Below are 26,603 nucleotides of genomic sequence, written 5' to 3' on the forward strand. Positions count from 1 at the left end.
CCATTGAATTAATATTTAAAATACATTTTCGGCTTATGACCCCGTAAAGTGAAGCGATGCGGATGTGAGCTACAAGCAGTTCAACCAAAGAGCATTTTCCCCACACAGTTTATCTCCTTTTAAGGATTTCGAGGCCTGAAGAGATGAAACTGTCCAGTATTTCACAAGAAACAAAAAGCAATTACTAGTCAAAAGTAGGGCTGTCAATTGATTAAAATAATTTATTAATCACATGATTGTCCATAATTAATTAAGATTAATCGCAAATTAATCACTTTTTCTGTTCAAAACATACCTTAAAGGGAAATTTGTCAAGTGTTTAATACTCTTATCAACATGGGAGTGAGAAAAATGCTTGCTTTATGCAAATGTATGTATATATTTATTATTGGAAATCAATTACCAACGCAAAACAATGACAAATATTGTCCAGAAACCCTCACAGGTACTGCATTTAACATGAAATATGCTCAAATCATAACATGGCAAACTGCAGCCCAACAGGAAACAACAGCTGTCAGTGTGTCAGTGTGCTGACTTGACTATGACTTGCCCCAAACTGCATGTGATTATCATAAAGTGGGCATGTCTGTAAAGGGGAGACTCGTGGGTACCCAAAGAATCCATTTTCATTCCTATATCTAGAGGTCAGAGGTCAAGGGACCCCTTTAAAAATAGCCATGCAAGTTTTTCCTCGCCAAAATTTAGCGTAAGTTGGAGCGTTATTTTGACTCCTTCGCGACAAGCTAGTATTTCTTAGGTTTTCTAGTTCCATGTGATGTCACTATCTTCAGTCTAGCTTTAAAACTGAGCCCGCTACAACCTAAAAACTTAGTTGCGTTAATGCAGTAAAGAAATTAGTGGCATTAAAACGAATTTGCGTTAACACGTTATTATCGCGTTAACTTTACAGCCCTAATCAAAAGTAGTCATAAAATAAACATATTTTTGTTTTACAGAAATATTCTTTCTCACACCTTTAATTATTTGGGACCTCTTAGATTCCCCCCAATTGGAAACCACTGTTTTATGACATGAGAATCTTATTGCTCCTCCCTTTTATATTCTGTACAACCGGGTAAGTTTTTATTTAAAACATGTAATTTATCAGTTTGTTTTGAATATTAAAAACTGATAAAAGTTGCCTAAAATAAATAATAATATAGAAATCCAGGTGAAAATCCAATTTAGAAAACACTTTCTCAGCACAATCCCTCTGCAGTTGAACCATTGTAATTTTAATTACTTCCAGGGACCCTGGTGCATAATCAGCAGCTCATTTGCATTTCCTCCCAATTTTTCTCCCCACATTTTATTACCTGAAGCATATTCTGAGATGCGCCTCGTTAATTTTAAACCACGGTGATCTGTGTCTTCTTGTAGCAGAAAAGACAACAAGCTTTGGATGTTTGGACACACAAAACCGGGTGAATATAAGTTTAAACTGAAATACTAATTATAATAATAATAATGAGGCTTATCTTCACCCAACAGCGTGTGAGCAGGGAATATACAGTATAAATGTTTACCTGGACTCCCAGAATTCCAAAAACGATGAAAAAAGCACAGCAGATGAGGACGATATTCCCAATGGGTCTGAGAGATGTGATCAGAGTCTCCACCACCAGTTTTAGACCAGGAGCCCGGCTTATCACCCTGCGACACACACAGTCACACACACACAGTCACAAACACAAGTACACTACATAGTATTAATGGAGTAAATACAAGAGAAAATACCGTACTGCTACCTGAGTGGTCGCAGTGTGCGGAGAAGACGAAGCACACGGAGGATGCCTAAGATTCGATTACCACCTGCTGATGCGATGGAAACCAGGATGTCCACCAGCGACACAAACACAAGCAGCCCGTCTAAGATATTCCAGCTGCTCTGCAGGTACACACCTTTTCCAAAGTACATGCCCAGAGCTACCACCTTAACACACACACACACACACACACACACACACACACACAGAATTAGACCCCAAATTACTGAAATAATAAAATTATATTATGAGGTGTAAAATTAGTTAAAAAAAAGCAATTATTTTTCACTCATGAAGAAAATTGCCCTCTTATAAGTAAGATGAGAAAATTAACTTGGAGTGAAGTGCTCGTTGAGGAAACGTGTCTTGTTATGGTTACCTTGATCATCATTTCACCCACGAAGATCACCGTGAAGATGTAATTGGACACACTGAGGAACACCCGCTCCTGTCACACACACACACACACACACACACAGACACATACACGTGTGAGTGTGCACAGACACACACAAAGAAGCACATTCGTCAATTTAAGGGTTTTCGTGTCCCAGTAGCTTTAGTACTCCAACTGCAACGTGTTACATAATGAGCTGGGGGAAAGAAATCCATTATGACTGTAGTAGAAACATAAAAAAAACATACTGAGAGCAGCACATGTTTTTATAATGACTCCCAAACTGCTGTTACATCAACAACAAGGATATGAATTCAGCTGTAACCGACAGCTTGTGTTGAGTGTGCGTGTGTGTGTGTGTGATCTCGACAGCCGGTCCTCACTTCATTACAGGGCTGTTTGAGGTTTAGACTGGATGTTAGAGTTAAGGTTAGAATCAGATTTAGCTTAAAGGGATAGTTTGGGTGTTTTGAAATGGGGTTGTATGAGGTACTTATTCATAGTTAGTGTATTACCTACAGTAGATGGCGGTCGGCACGCCCCCAGTTTGGAGAAACAGACAGGAGTTATCACAAGGGAGTAAAGCAATGTACTGCTGTGGACGCGGGCGTCAGCAAAACATATTTTAGCCACCTAAAGAAATCATTATCAGTTTAAGTTTAAGAATATTTTCACTGCTTTATCTCACTGTCAGACAGACCTTTCTGACAGAGAACTGAAGCCTTTGCTCTCTTCAAAGCCACCACACTCCATTGACAAAAACAGTAATTTTACCTCGCAGAACATGGGAGTTGCTGGTCTACCGCTGCCTCCATCGGTTAGTTTCTTTGTCTGATTGTGTGATTTTGGTGAATCCAAACCAACCCTTTAAAACACCAAAGTCACACAACAACACAAACAAACTAACCGATCGAGGCAGCGGTAGATCAACAATTAGGGCTGCCCTAGACCAAAGAAATTCTTAGTCGACTCAGACTCATATGATTTTGTTGACTAATCGATTAGTTGATTTAAACGACATCTGTGAAACTGAGTTTCTCCACAAAGAATCACACAAAAGCACCACTTTAAATCTTGTGTTTACCAGCGATGTGCTCCTAAGTTTCTTGGAAAAGTCATGCATAAGTCAGCATGAAAAAGCATAATAAACAACTTAGTCGACCGAAAAACAACCAATTAGTCGACTAATCGACTAAGAATGGGCAGCCCTACCAGCAACTCCCGTGTTCTGCAAGATAAAATTTGTGTTTTTGTCAAATGAGTCTGGTGGCCTTGAAGAGAGCATAGATACAGTAATGGTTTCAATCCCTCGTCAGAAAAGGCTGTCTGATGGAAAGATAAAGCTGTGAAAATATTCTAAATATAGTGCACACTTAAACTGATGTTGAATTTTTTAGATGAGCTTTCTTTTACAGTAAGTGTCTAAAATCTGTTTTGCTGCTGTCCCCGTCCACAGCAGTACATTGCTTTGCTCCCGTGCTGGTACTCCTGTCTGCCTCTCCAAACTGGGGGCATCATCTACTGTAGGTAATGCACTGACTATGGATAAGTAACGTATACAACCCCACTTAAAAAAACAACTAACTATTCCTTTAAGGCGAGTCAAGTTTATTTGTATTGCACCTTCCAGACAGTGCTTTATATAAGGAATAGAAAAACAACATTTAAAAAAACACACTGAATATGGAAATAATATTGATTAAATATAATAAAACACACCAGACCAGGATTGTAGTTTCAGTGTAAAATTACAACCATTAAGTTTAAGTTAAGGGTTGAGGTTCAGCATGTTGTAGTATAGAGATAAACACATGTGAATGTAAGTGTTTGCATGCGTGTATTTGTGTGTGTGCGTGTGCGTGTGTGTGTGTGTGTGTGTGTGTGTGTGTGTGTGCGTGCGTGTGTGTGTGTGTGTGTGTGTGTGTGTGTGTGTGTGTGTGTGTGTCTGCTACCATGCTGTTGGACGGTATGTCAGGTCTCTCCAGTGCAATGGTGATACAATTAAGGAAGATGAAGAGGAGGATGACATGATCAAACATCTTGTGACCTATGACCCTCTGACACCACATCCTGAGGCTGAAGAGGGAAACAGAGAAGGAAATAAATTAGTGTTTATTACTCATCATCACACATCACCTGCATCACTGTCAACATCATGTGTTTGTTTTAACTTGGCCAGCTTTAATTGATAAAAGTGAACATTGTGTTACTAAGCCTCAGCTCTAACCTTCACACTTCAACTGTGAATATTCACACATGCTGTCTAGGCCACCTAGGCCACTCAGGAGAATATTATGGGCAGTGTGTACGTGTGTGTGTGTGTGTGTGTGTGTGTGTGTGTGTGTGTGTGTGTTTAGTGTGTATTTACCGGTTGTGTGGAGCGAACACATAGAGAGACCACTCTTCATGCTCCAGGCACCACTGAGGCTCATATGGCTCCAGTATCTTCTTCAGCTTCTTACATAAACTCTGGAAGGAACACACGCACACACATTTGCATGAGAATGACTTCTTTGACGTTGTTAGTTAATTTTCTGAATTATTATGTGCACTCATTAAATGACCAAACTCGTGCAGTGGTCACGTTATAATTCAGAATGAAACTGAAATTGTTTTACTTGGTGGAAAACACCGAGTTATAGTCGTGACCCCATGTTGTATCAGCACATTGAAATTCCAGCACAGCACAAGTTTTTCAAACAATGTTCTCAATACTTCCTCCACCCTGCTTATAATTTATATTCAGCTAATTAAATATTTTCAAAGTGTGTAACGGTACTCAGGGTGCCTTTGCAAGTTAATTAGCAGCAGTTTTTGAACTTCTGAACACGCCGGAACAAGTTCTTTTATTAACTTGTTGTTTTAACTGGAAATACCAGAACACTTAATCATGTAGCACTCAAACATCTATATTTAAATAAATAACACAAATGCAGAGAGCTGCACCTCCTCAATCTCATCCTCATCCTGATCGCTGTGGCAGAGTGTGGTCAGGGCAGCATCGTCAGGGAGGTGAAAGGTGGTGCCATTGCAGTCGGGCTGGTGAAGCATGGGCACCTGCAGGTAGTCGGGCTGGTCCAGCGACTGCTCCATGCTGCTGAAGTCGGAGCTTGTGTGTGTGTCGGACAACAAGGACTCCATTTCCCCCGACTGGCTCCTCCTGTGGAGGCTGGGGGCTCGGCTGATGCTGGTCCAGCTGGAGCGACGGCTCTCTGGCCCGTTGTCCCACGGAGCCTGTGAAGGCAACAACTAGTTGGATTTGTGACTCATTTTTTTAAGTGCAAGTAAAGATTTTATTCTTAACAGATTACAGGTACCCTGTGGAGTTATTGGCCAGCAACGCCAGTGCTCTGGAGCAAAAACTATGGACATATAGGGCTGTCAGATTAACCAAAATATGATCACGATCTTGATTCAGGCTTCGTGATCTCATTTTTATGTGACAACGATTCTGCCATGTTTGTATTAGTGGAGAGATCTGTTGCATCAAAACAAACGCTTCTAATTTCTGCCTAAGCTGGATCAACAAATGACAGGTGAACGTTACTCCGTTACGTACTGTGCACAGAAAGAGGGGGGCAGGACATGAATAAATCTAATGTGTGAGAGTCAGATGAATAAAATGTGATGAAAGAAAACGCTTTCTAGAGAACAAATATATTCATTCACCTGGAGTTGAAAAAGACGTGCATTGTTTTGTGTGAAACCGGATTCAAAGAGGATGATTGACAGTCAAAAGCACCTACGTTACTTTGCAAGCAAAAGTAAATCAGTACGACCACCTGAAATGTCACAAAAAGGCCAGGAAAACTTCAGTGGAAAATCCCCATCGGCCAACCACTCAAACATCCACAGCTGGAGAGAACACCATTACTGACAGCAGCGTGCCACCAATTAACAGGCAGCGACGGTCGAAAAGAGCAGCAATGCATGTGATTTTTCTCGGCACTACACAGGTTACACTCTCTGTCACGCCTCAGAAACCACATTTCTCTCCTGTGATGATTCTGACACACCACATGATCACAGCTGATAGTAACTTTGCTTGGATCCACTCGGGTATTAGACATGTTGACACACAGACCCGAGACATGAGTAAATAGAACAGGCCGGCCGAAAAAATGTTGGGTGCAAGATATTTGTCTTTGCAAATGTTGCAAGGGAAGGAAATGCATTCAAGTAATTATAGTCTGAAGAATGCCCACGATGGGTTTTGCTGAGAAACATTGAAAGTAAACAGACAAAACTCTGCAAGGTACCTCTAATAGAAGGTTATTAAGATGTTATTTTTTTCCCATTTAGATAAAATTCTGTTATTATTGTAGCTTTTTAACTTGTGCAAACAAACCACAACAATATCCCCAGTTTAATCATTTAGAAATTCATTTTTCTAATCAGCTCGGCCTGGCTTTATCTCCTTTTTAATATATTTCATCATTTTCTGTTTGAGTGCTTTTGTAAATCAACTTTATTACTGATGTTTAATGTGATGATAATGTAAGAAGAAGCAGGTGTCCCGGACTCACCGGGGACCTCGGCTCAAGGCTGTGGATGTCCATGGAAGCACAACTCGCCCGGCGTGACTGGATGGAGTTTATGGTGGGTGTGGCTGCAGTGTGTGTGATGACCGGCAGAGGAGGAGGAGGAGGAGGAGGAAGAAGAGGGTGGTGGGGCATGGAGGCTTTTGGGTTCAGTAGACCATTAGGGCTCAGCATCATGGCCTGGATCTTGAGCTCTGCACACACACAAACAGAGAGACACCAACATCTTTGTTAAAGGTTAATTCCTAATTCTTTTGTTTGCAGTTTTTACCATCATTTGTGTCGGTTATGATTAGAGCTGTAGCTACCACAGAAGACAGTATTTTTTTGTATTGGGAATTTGAGGCCCTTAAGTGCAGTTTACATTTCATAATTTAAAAGTGGTGTGTAGAATTAGCAGGTATCTAGCAATGAGGTGGCAGATTGCAACCAACTGAAGCTTCTCCCATGTGCCAAGCGTGTAGGAGAACTACGGTGGCCGACGCAAAAAGGTGAAAACGCGAACGGCCCTCTCTAGGGTTAGGGTTAGGGATCCCCCAAAATGTTACACACTGTTCCTTTAAGGACACACAAAGTGGCATTTTAAAATGTAGATACCAGTATTTTTAGACATTGTCGTTAAAAATTCTAATTTTTTTAGGCCAAGACAAATGTAAAAATGATATTCAAATTAATAAATAATTTTACAGAATTGGGTTCCTTCAAAATTATCTGAGGGTGGAAGGGTCTCCTTGCTCTTGTATGATATACAACTATGTCAAATACCGTAGGTCAAAGTTGAACCAGGAAGCTAGTCTGTATGATGTTTAGACAGTTCGGGTAATAATTTTACCATTCGTCTTTGTTTTCTCTTCAAAACAGCTTTGGTTAACCTGGAGGTTCGTTTAAATCCTGCATGATCATCTGACTTTTTGTGTTTCTTGTCCTATCTGACGTCTTTTTACGGATGTCGTTGAAGTCCTATGACGTCTTTTTACAGATGTCGCTGAAGTCCCCGATCTCAGCAATTAACTTTGTGATTACAATGTCATTATTAGCAATACCAAAGGTGATAAAAAAAAACTACAACAATAGCAATAGTTCTAAGTTGATCAAAGAGTTTGTACCTGCAGCATACATGTCTCTCAACTTCTCCTCATCCTCGAAAGAGAGCGATTGCCTCTCGTCATCTGTCTCAGATCTGTTGGCATCACCCTAAAAAACACAGACACGCATCACCGGGATCACCTCTATCATCATAATCTGCATCATCGTCACCACCTTCCCTTGTCTGTTTACTGTTGTAAAAGTGAAAAATATGAGCAAGTTGAGAGGGAAAGACTGAGAGACAAAGAGCGGGAGGCAGACGGGCGAAGGGGATCTCCAGTGTTCTCTAGTTGAGTTATGTGCATGGCTTTGGCAGCGATCTCCTGTAGTCACGCCAATAAAGCTTTACTGAATTTAATTAAAATTCACGCCAGAAAGATGGAGGCAGACGGCTTTGGCAAAGGGTATCTGTATGTGTGTGTGTGTATGAGTGTGTGTGTGTGTATGAGTTTGTGATAGAGAGAGAGAGCGAGAGAGCAAGTACTCTCTGATGCTGGAGATAAAAGATGAAAACTAAACAACAAAAGCTCACCAGCTGTGAATGGCAGGCGATATCAAACACATCCTACCCTGGAGAGTATTGTGTGTGTGTGTGTGTGTCAGTGAGAAAGAAAGAGAGAGAGAAAGAGAGACAAGAGGATAGAGAGAGAGAGAGAGAGAGATAGAGGAAGGGAGGACAACTGAGAAAGCACAAGAGTGTTGGATAAAGAGAAAGAGGGGAGAAACCACACAGGCAGGATGGTGGAGATTATTCTCTTGTAGGCAGCTTTGGTATCATCAGCACAACAGAGCTCAATTAGTCTCGTTCTCTCCGCCTCGTTCTCTAAGTAGCTCAAATAAAACTGAATCTTTGCCCTTACTTCGGCTTGAAAGCCCTCAACCAAAATGGCTACGAGCAAGTTGAAGAGGACGTAGTTGCCAAAGGTCATGAGGGCTACAAAATAGAGGGCAGCCAGCGGCGTGGTGGAGGCCATCCCGTTATAGAGCACCGCGTTCCAATCCTCCTGGGTGAGGATCTGCAGATGGGAGGACATGTGGAGAGAGCAGAGGTGGAAGTCAAACGTATGTGGGGATGAGAAACATACACCGTCAAACACAAAATGGACCAGAAATGCAGCTTACATTGCTAGAAGCTGTTGTAAGTATATAATAAGAAAAAGAATATGAGTAGATTCTTCCTTTAATATCTCATTGTCAGTTGAACGGTAATGATGCTCATCAGTGTTAAATGAGCTCCTGTGGAGTGCTTGTTTCATTACTTCTTCCTCCCACTCTGCTTGTGAAGCGTATCTTACCTGCCCACTGGGAGAGTTTTCATATTTTGTTGAAAAATCGAGTGTGAGCATATCCTAAATTGGAGCAAATTAAATAATGGAGAATATCATCAGGGCTACTTCTGGTTACGGTGGCAGCTGCTGTTTTTGAATCGCATCCCAATTCATTTTAAAATCACATTCAACTATAATTCATCGATGGGGAAATTCCTCTAAATTAAATATTGTCGATGTATTTATTTGTGTGCTCACTGCTCATACACGTGTTTGTATCTGTGTGTGTGTGTGTGTGAGAGAGAGTGCATGTCGGCGGTGTGTTTGTCTAACCTGAAACACAGTGACGGTCGCCCAGAGCAGAGAGTCAAAGTTTTTTCTATCAGGTAGAGTGTCTCCACTGTCTTGTCGCAAACCGAATTTACAGCCGAATAAATGCATCCCCAAGATACTGCAACACACAAACAAACACACATACAAAAAAACAATGAGAAAAATACTTTCATTACATGGTAATTTAATATGGATATGTAATGCTGCCTGTGTGAATAATTGTGTACGTGTAAAAGGTAATGATGCATGTGGTAATATGTCCTGTAATAGCGTAAGAAAAAGGTCACAAGTAATGATTAGGATTAATTAAAGCTGATAAAAACAAATTGCGAGTCACAGCGTGCGTCATCGCCTTTAGAGAAAGAAACAATTTACCTGAAAATGAATATAAAGAGCATCAGCAACATGCAGAACGTGGCCACATTGTCCATGGTCTTCACCAGCACCACCAGCTGCCTCCTCAGGGCAGGAAGGAAGCGGACCAGCTTCAAAACTCTCAGCAGTCGGAAAGTACGCAGCACCGACAAGCCTCCGTCTGCCTCACCCACAATCTCCCACACACTAAAACACATAATGATGAAAAGCAGATTATAAACACAAAGGTAAATTCACATTAAAGCAACCAGAGGAATCAATATGTACTTAACCTCAGCTCAACTCTTTTGAAGTCGGCATTAGTATCACCCACAAAAAGCCTCGCTTCCAGGTAGAGGAAAGTGCTAAGTCATTTTTCCTTGTGACAGTGTGGCAACTGAAGAGAGGAAATGGGCCAATGGTGTTTACAACTTACCAGCCAATAAAGGAGGTGAGAGCAGCGAGCACTGGCACAGTAAACAAGCAAAGCCCTTCAAGCAGCGATACATAATTTAGCTTGTAGTACTACATAATGGAGTGAATACAGGCCCCTTGGACTAAGAGTGCAACCACACTGCCAGAGCCAGAGCCACTGTGACAGTTTGGGAGATGTAACTGCAGTGCTGACTCGCAGTGAGGATTTTCCACTGACAACACGTATATCTTCTAACAGAATTCCCATTGTTGGGGTAAACTTACAATCAAAGAACCCCCTTCCCCTCAGAGCCCCACCTGATGATGACAATGATGCTGTCGAAGCCGTTGTAGGGGTTCTTGATGTAGCCAAAGAGCCCGAGAGCCATGAGCTTCAGCAGCATCTCGAGACCGAACAGACTGGTGAACACCATGTTACTGATCTCCAAAATATCTGTCAGCTCCTGCGGCTGAAGAGGCGCCGTGTTTGTGGAGAGAAAACGAGGAGAGATTGATGTACAGATATTGGACAGGCAGAGAGAAAAATGAACAAATAAACAAAGACAGACAGACTGGCAGCGAAGAGAGCAGTAGAGTCAACATGTTAGGAATTTCTGAAATGCTACTCAGGACTACAGTACAGTGTAGGTTTCCGTCTTAGATATGGAGAGAGAAGCTGCTCCAGGATGTGAATGCAGGTGTGTTTTTACCCACCATCCTTTGGAGCAGAGTGAGTGAATACACTTTTAATATTAATATTATTGATATTACTGAAAGCAGTGGTTCTTAAACTGCAGGGCGGGCCCTTCTTGGGGCCATAGAGGCATTGCTGGAAAGAAAATTTTGGAGCACAAAGAAAGATTGAATTAATATGATTGTGTTAGCAAGGTTATCAGGATTGATTCAGACTGCAAAACACTGATAGTATTATAAATAATCTTGCTCTCAGGTCCACTCTCAAATAAGTGAGAGTGTCTTATGTTTTTCTGAGTCCAAGGGCACTTTCACAAGCCAACATTTAGTCCGTACGCAGTAATCGTACTCTGGTGCGAACAAAAACAGCCGAGACCACCTCTCGCCAGCGGTCTCTGAATGTTTCCAAGCGAACCAAAAACACAGGCTGCCTCTGCGTGCATTTGTTGAAATGGACACAGATAAATGACAGGTTAACATGAGTGGGAGAGGACTGACTTTGACTTCTGCATAAGTCCGACGTTTGCTTGACATCTGGGTCAAAGAGAACATACAGAGTATGCTAAATAAAGTCCACAACAATAGTGACAATGAGATAAACTGAAGGAGAAGGGATTTATGCGCACAGTAGATCAGTGCCGAGTCAAGGTGAAAAGACTCTGCGAGTCCCCACTCTCAAGACAAAAAAGGTTAAATTTGCTCCTATGTACACGCCCCTCAGAAAATTTGTTTTTTATTTGGTCCGCTTTTATTTGTGCACTGTGAAAACCAAACCAGATTAAATAAAAAACAAACCAAAAAGTATAAATTTCACTCTGATTCAGACAACCCAAACAGACTATAGCTCGCGAAAACGCCTCTAAGTTTAACTAGTATTTTTCATTAGCACAACAGTAGTTCATGTAAAGTTCTAGGTAAGGACTTTTAAACAAAATGACATTAAATTTGGCTTATTATTATTATTGGTTTGTAACATTTGTTTGCAGGATTGCGGGGTGTATGAAAGGCTTTTTTGATTTCAAACAGGGGCGTGACAGAAAAAGTTTGATAACCAACCACTGACTTAAAGGTTTATATAATTATCAACAAATCTTAATAACAAGTATTCTATAGTCCATATATCCAAACTCTGATGTATCTTGTTCCTCCATGCCATAGAGCTCTTGTCAAATGGTATTAAAAAGAGCCACCATGTACTGTGGCAGTAGGTGCCATTTCTTCATTACAGTGAATACAAACATTGTAGTTTATTTCTCCCGGCTCGTCAAACCAACAAAACAGTGTGAACAAGTAACTGTGTCTCTGAGCATGCTCAGTGACATTTGCCTGACACAGAGCTACTCTCCAGAGATTAAAAAAACAAGTCTCTGAGGTGTTTCCGACTGAACTGAATTGTTCACGTTCACTGAAATGAGGGAATGTAGTCCAGCGAAATTGTATGGCTCTTTGTGCTGAATAGTTTTTAGATGACAATCGATTACTATGACACAGAGGGGGAAAGAAAAGCTATAGTGGGCTTTGGCGTCGTTCTAATATATCACTTAATTCATTCATACACTTTCATTGTTGGTTTAGGTTTGAAGGATTTGTTGATAATAAAAAAGGATGAAATAGAGCCGCCCTCATCCTTAAACATTACTTATTCAAGAAGTCAAGGCCATCCAGATCTGTCCTATTGTTCAGGAAATGGACCAAACGCAATCTTCCCCCGTCTCTCGCAGTCTATCCCTGCCTTTCAGCCAATCACAATGTCAGATCTGTCCTCCTCCTCCTCCTCATTCGTTCTCGCCCGCTTCTCTCACTCTGCCCCATCTCTGCACCGCTCACACTCTCTCTCTCTCTCTCTCTCTCCTGTCCCAGGGTCACGCTTTAATTAACACTTCAGGTCTTATGAGTTTCTCCACCTCCTGATACATGCACACACCCACACATAGTCACACACACGCACACACACTTCGTGATCCCATATGCTTGGTGCTGTAAATGCTGATTGGAGGGTAAGTTTATTGACTCCACCACACACACGATGATTAGCACATCCATTTTCAATCAAACTGTAGTCAAATCCAATCTGCAAGAGGCACGAACATAGCTATGCATGTGCATAAACAAACACGCATCCTCTTACACCAACACACACACAAACGTACCTGTTCGTGGGACTCTATGCCCATCGACAGAGTGTTAATAAGGATGGCAATCATGATTCCTCTGCTGAAGTATCTGCTGCCAACAATGAGTTCCAGTTTAGTTTGGAGTCCCGCCCAGCAACGTGCGCACAGTCTTTTCTTTGGCTCAAACACCTGTGCATCACCGCGGCAGGGGCTGCTACAGTGGCACGGGCTGTCACTATGACACGGGTTGTTGCCATGGCATGAGTTGCTATACCCATGATGCTGGTCTTCAGGCTGCTCATTAACATTTTCGCTGTCACTACGTTGGTTGTAGTAGATGCAGTACCGGCATACTGAGGACTCTCCTGGGACTTCACCCGGCAACGATAACCCCGGGTGCCCAGTGCAGCCACCTGTACAGACACAAGGAGGACGTGATAAAGACGTGGGCCACAAAAATCATACATGCACAAACAGTAAATACATGATTCTGTATGGTGTACTCCTGCAGACATTCTGTCTTTCGATATATTCTCTGCTCTGTAAAGGAGAGCACCTTCATTTCATTTCTGGGAGACACAAATTCAATAACATGGAAGCAACTGTGCAGTTGGGATGCTTTTGTGCAGAGGGGGAGTTCTTTTATTAGAACAGGGATGTGTGTGTCAGTGTGTGTGTGTGTCAGTGTGTGTGTGTGTGTGTGTTGGGGGGAACTGGCGAGGAGTGAAGCGGGAGTAAGATTTCCGCAGAATTCATTAGCGAGCAGCTCGGGAGGAATGCTCCAATGACATAACAACAAACACTAATCTAACACGAGCAGTTCACTTGTCACCACAATTACAACAAATTCATGTTTAACTGGAGACTGATAAAGTGAATCCAATCTAGTGGTTCTATGGGGGGCGTCTATATATCTGCAAGGAAACTTTCAGCAGGCAGTCTTGCAGAAAATGGCTCTGCTGTACGCAAAAAAAAACAGTGATTTTCAGCGTTTTTGAGCAGCACATGTAAGCACATACTGAATAATTTCTACTCACTTTTTAGTGTATAGGAAGTGTGTCAGCTACAATTAGAATGTATTACTGAATTATATTAAAATTTCATACATATTATCTCTGTTACTTAACCCGTTTTACACATCAAGGTTACTCATCGTCTTCAAACACTGGAGGAGCTTTGTGAAGTCTGAGAAAATAGCCCCAGATGATGTCATCTTGATCATCAGGGTTCTTTTGGCTTGGAGACAACAATTTTGAAATGGAAAGCCTGCGTTACTAACGGGGGTCGTGGAGTTTGCAAGATGTGTTGTGTTTTTGATGAATACGGGGGATTTAAGGTCAGGATATCTTGGCATCTGCTGCTTTGATTTTTGACCATCCAGTTTTATGTTATTCTGAAATGTGAGACCTCCAATTTTATGGAAGTGCTATTTTATGGAGTACCCCTTTAAACCCTTCACAGCTGGGAAATCAACACCTGCAGATCCGCAAGGACAAGTTCTTCAGTCAAAAAAGGTGTGTGGTTTATCCACAGAGTAACTTGACATTGTCTCTGAAAATATCCTGTTGCAAATCATTTAGAGAGAGCACGTAGAGAGAGCAGGCCCTCCAGCGATAGCCATGTTTCCATTCACACATTTGATACGCATTTAGAAGTATCACATTAGAAAAGCTGTATGTAAACGGCAAAATTCGATAAAACTTCCTCAATTGCAAAAAACTTGCCCGATTAAAACAAATTCCTGAAGACCTCTCTCCATTTTTCTATCGTAGATGGTTAGATAGCCAAGCAGACTTTTGCTTCCGATTTCGCAACCTCAACTTCTTCTGCTCTGTTTGCAAGCGGATTACTGCCATGCGTAGTCTATAGCGCCAACAACTATAGCTGAGTTTATTCACTCCAAACCAGTTGATGGCAACGCGCCTAATTCGCTTTTTTTTTTTGCGACATTTCAAAAGTTTGCTTAAAATTTACTTGACATTTGAATGGAAACACAGCTGATGTATTGGGCCAAGAACAGGCCCTTACTAGTAATTCATAGTGCCACCATAAGAATGCACCTTTGCTCAAAGAAGAACTTATATTAAATTGCAAATGGTGCCATTTGCTATATATTCCCTCGAAAAGGCAAGCCCATCTATGTCATGGTTTTCATTTATGGGGTGTAAAATAGTCAATAGCAAGCTTAAACAAAATTACATTCCTGTTCTACATAAACTATAAAAACTGTACATAAAGTTTGAAAAATTCATAATTTCTTATTTTCTTTGGTATTTTTGTCATTTAAAGAGGCAATGAAGACGGCTGGATAATACTGTGTGTATGCTGATGTTGTCCAATGTCAAATCTCTATTTGATCATGTGACAAGATGATACGATATAGGCTAAGGTAGGCACGAAATCTGTCAAGACCGACAAGCTGAGCACATCTGCCAGCCGAGTGAGCAAGCTGTCATTCCTTTCATACATAAATGCTGCAGTAAGAAAAGACAAGAAAGAAAAGAACAGGAGGAAAAGATGGAAAAGCTCCCTAAACTGTGTGTGTGTGTGCTTTATAACTAATAACTAGCGTGCACTAGGGCCCGTCGTAAGCGTAGAGGAGATCTGGACAAGAAGTTATAGGTCAGGGAGAAATGTTTTGGATCAATGGATCAATTGTCAGTTGTTGACACCTCAACCTTTAGGCTTGAATAAGGAGTTTGACTTGAGCGTTTTGCTCTTATTTGACATAATTTTCTTTTTAAACTATGGTGTAGTGTGAGGTAAGACAGCATTTGCCTGACATCTTTCACAGCATCCTTATTTATGTAGCATGCAACTGCTGTAAATGTGTGTTTTCATACATCATCAAGTATTCTCCATATTTGTGGTCCACAAATCCCATGTGACTACAATACCCCGAGTGTGATCTTATGTAAGGGATAGACAGATGTGTTGCCCTGGAGCTAATTACCTGAATGTATAAATACACCACAGTGTTCTTGCATTCAGTTTGACTTGTAGGCCTGATCGAGGTCCATGACCGAAAAGCTTGTTAATATATTAAAAACAAATGTGCAGACTCTAGCGTGCAGACGCTCTTCTTCTTCTTTTTCATAAACCTTTGAGCACCAAAAACAAAATTAAATTCACCTCCACTGTGTCAGAGGTGGCAGACGTCTGTGATCTGCATGTCTAAATGCTGCTGGGGGCGACAGGGAATTTGCTCTGTTGTAATTTGGGTGAACTGAGCCTCAAAGATTATTTTCTTCAAAGAAAGATTAAAAAGAAATAAAGCAAAGTTACCCAAATCGCTCTGACAATCAAACAAAGGAAGATTAAAGCTTTGTTGACAACTCTTTTCATCAAAAGAATCAACAAGCTGCTAACGTTGCTAGAATAAAGGCGGCCTCCACATCTGAGCATCCACCCCTGTAAGGTCGACAAGCTATGACCTTGAGAGCGCTCATTCACACTCACACACCCACACACCCTTTCGTTCTCACCATGCTCCACCACCAGCTGCGGCAGCCTGTTGACGGCCTCCTTGGCAACCAGCAGCTTCTGGTCCCGGGCCTTTGCATCCAGGTGACTGAGGAGGGGCGATATGAAGGGATAATTAAAGCCATTCCCTCCATTTCTGACAGCAGGCTCAGCCGGAGGCTGCTGATGCTGGTGATGATGCTGGTGATGATGATGATAAAGGTGATGAAGGTGTGACAGGTCATTGGGAACGTGTCCTGAGTGCCGGTGAGCAAGTCCATTCATTTCCCCAGCTCCGCCCCCTCTGGCGGCTCCGCCTCCTCTGTCTTTCTTGCACACACAGTGAAAGTGTGGGCGTGTCTGAGTGTAGAAGCGGGACAGTCGCCGCAACGCCTTGCGGCCCAGGTGCGCCAAGTAGCGGATCATCTCCTCGTAGCAGCTTCCTGGTTGGCTGTCGCTGGCCAGCGTGGAAGCTGATTGGTGCAGCTGCCGGGCATGCTGCTCCGATTTCATTAAGGCGTGCTCCCTCTGCTTCGTTTCAGAAAACTGGGTTGCTATGACGACCAGGCACAGGTTGATCATGAAGAAAGAGCCCACCTGGTGATGATAAAGCACACATAACACACTGTTGTACCACACAGTACAGTATACAGTACATGTTTTCTAGCTGTGTGTGCGTGTGTGCGTGTGTGCATGTGTGTGTGTGTGTGTGTGTGTGTGTGTGTGTGTGTGTGTGTGTGTGTGTGTACACTTACAATAATGAGGAAGATGAAGTAGATGAAGTTGTAGAAAGAATGTGCATCCATGACGTAGTACATGATGTCCACCCAACCTTCCAGAGTAATTACCTGTATGAAAGCACACACACAGAGTAATCACAGTAAGTTGAGGTGTGTAGCGTGCATTCGTTGATTAAAGATGTATCCCTTTATATAAATCCTTCAAACATTTACCTGAAAAATGGCGATCCATGCATATCCAATGTTATCAAAGTTAATAGCTCCTTTGTGTGGGTTTACTTCCCCGGCCCGACACTCATTGTAATACTGGTACCAGTTTACACATGACACTTCATCTACTGTGACTCCCATCTCTGGACGGGCCTCCTCAGCACCCAGGAAGCAGGAAGTCCCGGCTACACGGCGGCGAGGCACATCAGAGCATCGAAGCATCCCGTTCTCTCTTTCCATCGAGCAGATGAAGGGGTGGTCATCGGTGCCGTCTGGCCGATAGTAGCCACTCAGGAAGGAGATGTTATATCTCCTGGAGAAGAAGGGAAAAAACATTTAATTAGGTAAAGAATGTCATTTTTTTATATTTTTCGGATGAAGTCATATTTTATGACGTTGTCTCCGTAAAAGAAATGGAAGAAAATAATTGTTTTTGTTATTGTGGTTATTTGTATGTGTTCTATGTTATGTCATTTATGGTGCTGTTAGATTGCTGCTAGACCGCCCCGTTAATACAGGTGTGTGCCTCTCTTTACGTGAAGCGAGCGGGAGAGCAAACAGTTTTTTGATCGCAGTGAAAATGTTGTTTTTGAAATGCTAAACACCAACAAATATGGAATGAAGCAGAATATATTGTTAGATTAAAACATGTTGTGAATTTTGGACTTAATTACATCCATCCTTTTTCAATAAGTTTTGACTTTTGGATTTTACAACGCTCTGAAGTTATTGGAAATGTTTGGATCACACAAGTCGGAAACAATCAATGCAGCCACCACAAGAATCTGATTCTACAAATAGCATAATACTAATAATATAAGTGTAGCCTAATCTTTATCTGCAACTGTGCAGAAATACCTGGTTTAAACAGAATGAATACACATTGAAAACAACAACCTGTGCAGCATTCAAATGTTGATTTAGAATTTGAATGTTATGAATGAAGCTTCAGACTATTCAGTACAGCCCTACATTTAATATTATTTTATTTATATACATAAATAAAAATGATTATTATTAAAGCTTGGGTAGGTAACATTAGAGGAACCATCAAGAGTAAGCTAGATTATTAAAAATTATCCAAACAAAAAATCTGGCCCAGATTTGACAACTCTGTTCCAATGAAGTCCCTAAAGCTAGAGAGAAACTCGCCAAGTCGACAAATCCATTCCGTCGACCTCCCTCCAAATCCACTTCCCCACAATTATCATTATGAACGTAAACAATGAACATGGCTTTTGTAAGTACTCACAGTTGTCAAGCTAGTTTGTGGAAGACTCCAGTGATGCACAATGAGTGCAGGAGCAGGCAGGTAGTTTATTACAATCCTGCGACAGCCACAGATTCTGAATTGTTTTTCTTTCTTTTGTCAGAGCATTTGATTTATTGATTGCTGTCTGGATGTAATGAGAATTTCAACAAATATAACAAAAAAAGCCTTTTACTAATATACAGTACTTAAATCTAACAGAGGAACCAAACACCACTGTGTGTTTCCTTATTGACAACAAATCCTCCGAAAATACCAAAACCAACAATGTGTCTGTTTCAACTTCTTCTTCCTCTCTGTGGCACTCAGCCCGAAGCCCATTTGGTCCTTAAGAAGATGTAAATCTTCTAAAAATGGGTCACAGAAATGTAAATATAGTTGTACTTTTTGCATTAAGAGCTGGACACTGTCGTTTTTTGGCAGTCATTACTGAGACAGGAGTAAACATTGCATTTGTTGCGGACTATTTTCGGCCACAGATTAATAGACATTTGGTGAGCTAGTGGGTACTTACAACGACAGGGCTGTGTATGTGAGATTGACTCATTTTGGACAACAATGGAGCTCTATAGCACAGAGAAATGAGCTGTATCAGACTCTGGCTGCATGAATAGTACTTGTTAGTCGAATCATTTCATTGTTGGTTTTGGTCCAATAATGGTCTAGTGCATTAAACTGACAAAACAAAATACAAAAAATATGTTTATTGACAAATTCAGGTAAAGTTTGAAAAATCTTTAGGAAGATAAATCATTTTAAAAAAACTTTTGTTTGTACAAAGGTCTGTTTACTGGAATAAAACAGAAACAGTGTGAAATACACAAGGGTGCTTAAGGAGGAAATGAGGAAACTGAGAGAGAAATACAGATGAAGGGAAAAATGAATTGAGAAGGAGGGTGCAGTGGAGAGATAAGCAATCAATCATCTGTGGTGTAGAGAAGGGTCACAGAGGAGCAGTGCTCCCTCACTTCTTATTAAGAAAGGTCATTTTGTTGTTTATGAAGCAGAAACAAAATCCAAATTGCTAACTGGAAATAAAATCTAGAGACGGATTAGTTTTGGGTAAAAATGTACGGGCTACTTCTACAGCAGGCTAATGTGACCGCGAGATTAAAACAAGAGCCAATAACAATGTGATATTGTCTTTCCAGCTGTAGTATGTTAGAAATGCAATCACAGACTCCTGCCTCAGTGATAAAATTTTAATAATGCTGTGTTACAGTCATAATAAACTGAACCATTTTGAGTCTACGGTTCTCCAATGTGACAACAGAGACTTACTGGCAAGTAACTGAGTAGTCCCTTCTGCTCACTCACTCTTGATTCATAATCACGTCTTAAAACGTATCATTTTACTCCGACACCTGCTAGTCTGCGTTATGGGGAAAGGAATCCCACCTCAACAGTCGGATCTTCTCTCTCAGACTATAAAGGTAATAGGTCTGGGACATTAGGAGTCTATTTATCATGCAATGATTTTCCGGCAGACAGTTACTGTATCTTATGCTCTGATCTTAACTTGGACAGCGGATCTGAACACTGATGTTACAGATAAAGAATGTGATCATATACACTCAATAGGGACACTTGTGCAATCTGATGTGATCTAATTAGGGCTGTAAATTGATTAAAATATCTAATCGCGATTAATCGCATGATAGCCCATAATTAATCATGATTAATCACAAATTAATCACACATTTTTTATCTGTTCAAATGGTACCTTAAAGGGAGATTTGTCAATTGTTTAATATGCTTCTCAACATGGGAGTGGACAAATATGCTTGCTTTATTTAAATATATGTATATATTTATTATTGGAAATCAATTAACAACACAAAACAATGACAAATATTATCCAGAAACCCTCACAGGTACTGCATTTAGCATGAAAAATATGTTAAAATCATAACATGGCAAACTGCAGCCCAACAGGCAACAACAGCTGTCAGTGTGTCAGTGTGCTGACTTGACTATGACTTGCCCCAAACTGCATGTGATTATCATAAAGTGGGCATGTCTGTAAAGGGGAGACTCGTGGGTACCCATAGAACCCATTTTCATTCACATATCCTGAGGTCAGAGGTCAAGGGACCCCTGTAAAAATGGCCACACCAGTTTTTCCTAGCCAAAATTCAGCCTAAGTTTGGAGCATTATTTAGCGTCCTTTGCAACAACCTAGTATGACATAGTTGGTACCAATGGATTCCTTAGGTTTTTCTATATGATGCCAGTATCTTCCATTTAAAACTGAGCCTGATACAACCTAAAAAGTTGCGTTAATGCAATAAAGAAATTAGTGGCGTTAAAACAAATTTGCATCAACTCGTTATTATCACATTAACTTTGACAGCCCTAGTATTAATGTAACTACATGTTCATTATTGAGGTTGTAATTGTGGTGTTGAACTGGACTGCATTATATTGAGAGTAATACTAATACTTTGGCCACTCCATTTACATGAGAAGGGCATAATATTAGAAACAAAGCAAGAATAATGCACTCCAGTACAACACCAGCACCCACTGCGACCTACGGGCGGCAGTAGTTCAGTCCGTGGGGACTTGGCTTGGGAACCAGAAGCTGCCCACTGCTCCTAATACTAGGATGGGTTAAATGCAGAGGGTAAATTGCACTGTGTGCTGTGCTGTGTACAATTGTGTGACAATAAAAGTTGATTTGCATAAACAAAAATGATTACCTTTCTGACAGTGTCAACAAAAGCTGAAAAATGATACGCTTCGTAAAAGTAGAATTAATGGCAGAGCTGTTGTATTAGATTATGGAAGTGTAATGAAGTGTGCCAGTGAGTGTATGTGAAAACATTAGGAGGGTATGAAGAGATGTCAAAATTAGATTATCCAATTTAAGATTCTCAATCGCTTTTATTGAACCCCCTCCAGAGTATTTAGACAGAAGCTCAGGGACTGTTGGAAGTGCTGCAGCTCTGAAGGAACTCTTCTTCACCTACTCTGGGAATGTCTTTTGGCTAAAGGTTCATGAATGTATAATAAACATTACCCGGGCCAACTTAGAGCTCTGCCTGAGGCTATATATTCTCAGTGATCCACAAATGACATCTCACAGTGGAGCCACGGACCGTATTCAGACCAGAATAATGGTGGGAAAGCAAATTATAATGAGAAACTGGAGGAACCCAGCCAGGTGAGCCCTCTTTCCAACAATGTTTCACAGAGTTGGCAAAAGTGGCATCATCTGAACAATTTCTTTCAGCTCTAAGGACAGGACTGAGAAATATGTAAATGGTAAATGGACTTGCATTTATATAGCACCTTTCTAGTCTTCCGACCACAAGCGCTTTACACTACATGTCAACATTCATCCATTCACTCACACACACATTCACACACTGATGGCAGAGGCTGCAATGCAAGGTGCTGACCTGCTCATCAGGATCTAATCTAAATGCTCACTCACACACTGATGGCACAGCCTTTGGGAGCAATTTGGGGTGCAGTATCTTTACCAAGGACACTTCCGAGTCGGGGATCTTCCGATTAGTGGACGACCCGCTCTACCTCCAGAGTTACAGCTGCCCCATGTGGCGAAAGGGGGAGGCTACTTTGAATACATTTCTAATGTGAACAGATCTTTAAAGCAAGTAAAGCACACACCATGTACACGATACTCACATACACACACACTCTTTATGTATCTGAGTATTAATTTGCTGCTTGTAAATTAGATTAAATTATGGTGCATATTAATATGTTTTTTATTTTACTTATTTATTATATATATATACAGTGTATATATACTGTATATATATATGAGACAATGTTTATATAAAAATTCAATAAAATACTAATTACAAAAAACATTAATTAATGTCAGCCCAAAGTTTTATTTTTCCTGTTCCACTATGTTTTATATGGTTTATTTGTTTATTCTACTGTTTTAATCTTATTTTATTGTGTTTGGGGGTATTTTGTTTTGTTTTATTCACTGTACTTATATTTCATGGTGGTGTAGATTTGTTTTAATTTTGTTTATCCTTTGTAGAGTACATTATAATTAAGCTGCTATTTGAATAAAGGGTATTATTATTATCAATATTAGTAAGTATTCAGTTACAGCAGTAACTGTACATTCATTATGAAACAATTAATTAATTAATTGCACAGACTGTATATAAAGATGGACGACATGACAGCTCCCCTAAAAGTGAAGCCAAAACATCTGGATTGCCCCCTGTTGGCTGGCTGCAGTGTAGGTCTCAAACCCCACCCCCTCCATGTTAGCGGATGGGACATGGACCAAACTAAAAAGTCAAGGTACATTTTTCCCAAAGATGGTTTCTGTCATTTTAGGTAGTTCTTATCACGCTCATGTATGTTCAAGTGTTCATTTTTCTGATAAGTTTGGTTTTAATTAGTTATTAGATGCTATAAAAATGAGACATCATTATTGACAGCAGTGACTGACAGCTGGTCTGAGTGAAGTAGTCAATGTGATCGTAAATGTAGTTATAGAGATATTATCCCTGATATTTTGGCTTCACTGTTGTACAGTGGGAGGAAGTGGAGAAACATCGTCCATTTATATATACAGTCTATGATTAATTGTATCTGACTACTCCAAAGAGTATAAAGGTTGCACCCCCACCTCTAAATACACCACTGTCAGGGATTATTATCTGAGTGGGATGGTTGAGCAGATGTGAGGTCAGGTGGTGAACATGATGATATCTGATGTTATGCGATATTATCTGATCGTGTTTGTGAACATGTGAGCGGGAGACTGAGGACGATGGTGTAACGGCGTGGGTTAGACAATGATCTGGCCTGACATGAAGGATCATGTAGGAGAGAAGTGGAGTGACAGTGAAGCTCTAAGGGTTTCTGTTCAAGCAGCCACTGAGAGTCCCTGAATAGCGACATACAAAATTCACTTAGCCCTCCTAATCCCTTGATTTGTGATCTCTAATGCTGGGGGTTCCAGCAGGAAACACATTTACTTCGTCCCAGACGGAGCTGATTAGAGAACAAACAAGATCAGACTATCGGTGGTATTGATCCCCTCTTAGAAATAATAGCTGAGAGAAAGAAGCTAATCGGTTGTGAGCAAACTTTTGACACAGGTTTCAGAGTAATGAGGCAAGTGCACCCCTTTTTGTGACATCTGCCGGTTACTATGGTAACTCACATCTTGACATCCTCTCCCATGAAACAGCGGTTTCTCAGCAGCCCCGCCCACAGCTGCACGCCAACGATGCCGAATATGAAGAAGACGAAGAAGCACAGTGCCAGCACGTTGCCCAGCATGGGAAGTGTGTCTAGAAGGAGGGTCACCAGGATACGCATACCTGCCAACACACACACATACAGCACAAACACCATAGGCAACTACGCACATACTAGCAAATCTCTGCATGTAAACCTAACTTTCTAGCAGAATGACAGTCACAGGAAGTGTTGGCCAGAGAAAACAAATCTCCTAATGGATTGTACTCAAAACTGGAGCAGTGCAATTAATTGAATGGCAAATAATTAGAGTTCAAATACAGATACAGCAATTGGCCTCCACCCCACTCTGCTGAAGAGCACATATACAATTTCTTCCTCTTTACTGCTTCTAGACTTGGCTTCTTCAAACACACTCAGTCTGAGTTGTGCCAAGGTCACAGGGTCAAAAAAAAAATTAAAAAAGGTAAGTTGGCTGGTTTTTGCACCGAGCCGTTAAGAACAACGCAAGAATCCCAACGATTTCCTTGACTTTGTTCACTGTGTCCTGATTTGTTTAAACATGCATCCATCAAAAGGAAAGCTGGGGCTGCTAATAGCAATGAAATGAAGAGGAATGCACAGGTCAGCCAGAGAGTACAAGGACGGTGACACATTTTTCATTGTCTTGGCTATGATTGCGATTGCTGACTTTCAGCTGAGGCTCTTTCCATGGAGGAATTACATCACTATTTATACAATATGTTACATAATAGGGGACAGAAAGTTGATTTGACTTCAAGACACACTTGATATCGTTGCTGCTGATGCTCTGCCAGGCCTGTACTGCAGTCATCTTCATTTCTTGCTTGTTTCGGGGGGCTTTCTGACCTAAATCTGGTCGTCAGCAAGTCAAACACACAATGAGTTGGACTGCAGTCAGGTCTGTGAATTGTCCAGTCAAGAATTACTTGGCCATGAAAATCTCCTTAATTGCCGTCCCTCTTCTCTTCTTCTCTTTACAGTCTGAGACCGGCTACATTGTCCTAAAGTCAGGGGAGTCCTATACTGTTATTCACACATTTTGGATGTGAACACTCTTAAAGGTTTATAGTCAGCACTTTAACCTCACAGTCACTGTTTCATTTTAAAGCCAATGTGCTTGAGTACAGAGCCAAAACAATAAAAGACAATGAAAAACGGTCATAATACTGAGTGTATGTTGGAGGGAAAAGGAGAAAAACTCACTGGGAACTCTGTTGATGGCTCGCAGCGGGCGGAGAACCCGGACGGTCCTGATAGCTGATAGGCTGACGTTGTGTCCGTCAAGCGAGTACTCCAGCATTCTGCGGAGAGGGAAAGCCACCGCAGTGTCACCAGCATCCTGATCAGCCTGACCTTGGCAAACCCTGGACATCTACAGGGACTCCAGCAGAACGCAGTGCACTGTCTCTGGGATACATAGCCTTTTAACTACCAATCACCGAGGTCTCCGTCTCTCAGGACCGAATGATGCTATTGTCATTCTGCGGAGCTGTCACGCACACACCCAAACTTCCGCCGGTTCGTCGAAGCACGCGCACACACACGCTTGACATTTAACTGGCATTAAACAAGTGTCTAAGCTTTACACAAAACACACGCATGCACACACAATTTTGGCTCATATTTAATGTCAGATGCGCGTGTGAACATGTGCATGCGGGTGTGTGCGTCTGTCAAATACTCACCCCACTATAACAATGAAGAAGTCCAATCTGTTCCATGTGTCACCTAGGTAACCGGTCTGACCTATGATCCCGAGAGCCACCATCTTCATCACCATTTCCCCAGCAAAAAACACAAAGATCCCATCATCCAGAGCCTGCACACACACACACACACACAGAGAGAGACACACATGCACCCAGAGGATTAGTGTAAACTGATTAAGTGGGGGAAAAAAATTAAAGCAAAAACTTTTCAGACCCTTGATAATACAGTCTCAAAGCTGAACATAATTAGTTTGTAATTTCAGATTGTGTGTGTGTGTGTGTGTGTGTGTGTGTGTGTGCTTTACCTGCAGCAGGAAGGGTGTGTGGTCACAGGGCTGGAACATCCCGAGAGTCACACAGTTCAGCAGGATGGCCAAAATGCTCACACGCTCAAACCATGTGACACAAGGTTAAGGGTCAACACCACAGCAGAGTTTGATCATTGATCACAATCACAATAATTCAATATTAGCACATTTCATGAAGCTTTGCTTGTAAATTTAGCTCATTAGGTTGATTGACAGCTAATCACAACGAGCCAAGTAGATTGCTGCTTGCACTTCCCACTTCATCTCCACCCAGGTGTCCTCCCCTATAATTTTCTAGCTCTAGTACCTGTCAAGGTGTTGGTGAGCAATAAACCCAAATCTAAGCTGTACCATCAGAAACCAATAGGGGATAGTTGCTGAGTCAGTGTTTTTCTAGAGTCTATGAAGTTGACTCTAGTGTTATGATTTTATTAAAGAGGACCTATGATTCATTTGTGCTTTTTCCCTTTCCTTTAGTGTGTTATATAGTTTTTTTGTGCATGTAAAAAGGCCTGCAAAGTTACAAAACCCAAAGTCCACGCTAAAGGGAGTTACTCTCCCCCACAGAAACTCTGCTCCTGAACTGCCTGAAACTTCCCGCCTTTTCTTCCGTGACATGGGGATGTCACCAAGTGACACATTGGCATAATACCTGCCTAGCAGCTAGTTTGGCACGCCCTCAAACAAAGCGAGTTAGAGTGGAGCT

At 41.3% G+C, this 26,603-nt stretch overlaps 1 protein-coding gene across 1 annotated transcript in view; it reads right to left on the reverse strand.

The window, feature by feature from the left end:
* Positions 1-25,989, reverse strand: part of LOC141764396 (voltage-dependent T-type calcium channel subunit alpha-1H-like) — a 39,641-nt gene extending 13,652 nt beyond the window's left edge. Inside the window, exons 1-20 of the mRNA XM_074629617.1 lie at positions 25,895-25,989; positions 25,566-25,699; positions 25,084-25,181; positions 23,819-23,978; positions 17,385-17,694; positions 17,187-17,279; positions 16,455-17,028; positions 13,006-13,382; positions 10,481-10,632; positions 9,770-9,955; positions 9,395-9,512; positions 8,654-8,809; positions 7,814-7,901; positions 6,693-6,901; positions 5,113-5,415; positions 4,535-4,635; positions 4,119-4,242; positions 2,149-2,217; positions 1,752-1,936; positions 1,530-1,656 (exon numbers count right to left, since the gene is read on the reverse strand). Of these exons, the coding sequence (XP_074485718.1) occupies positions 1,530-1,656; positions 1,752-1,936; positions 2,149-2,217; positions 4,119-4,242; positions 4,535-4,635; positions 5,113-5,415; positions 6,693-6,901; positions 7,814-7,901; positions 8,654-8,809; positions 9,395-9,512; positions 9,770-9,955; positions 10,481-10,632; positions 13,006-13,382; positions 16,455-17,028; positions 17,187-17,279; positions 17,385-17,694; positions 23,819-23,978; positions 25,084-25,181; positions 25,566-25,699; positions 25,895-25,933 (3,603 nt within the window). The 5' untranslated portion in view covers positions 25,934-25,989. The remainder of the gene's footprint in view (positions 1-1,529; positions 1,657-1,751; positions 1,937-2,148; positions 2,218-4,118; positions 4,243-4,534; positions 4,636-5,112; positions 5,416-6,692; positions 6,902-7,813; positions 7,902-8,653; positions 8,810-9,394; positions 9,513-9,769; positions 9,956-10,480; positions 10,633-13,005; positions 13,383-16,454; positions 17,029-17,186; positions 17,280-17,384; positions 17,695-23,818; positions 23,979-25,083; positions 25,182-25,565; positions 25,700-25,894) is intronic.
* Positions 25,990-26,603: the final 614 nt, after the last annotated feature.

Source organism: Sebastes fasciatus, chromosome 3 (assembly GCF_043250625.1).
Source record: "Sebastes fasciatus isolate fSebFas1 chromosome 3, fSebFas1.pri, whole genome shotgun sequence".
NCBI lineage: Eukaryota > Metazoa > Chordata > Actinopteri > Perciformes > Sebastidae > Sebastes > Sebastes fasciatus.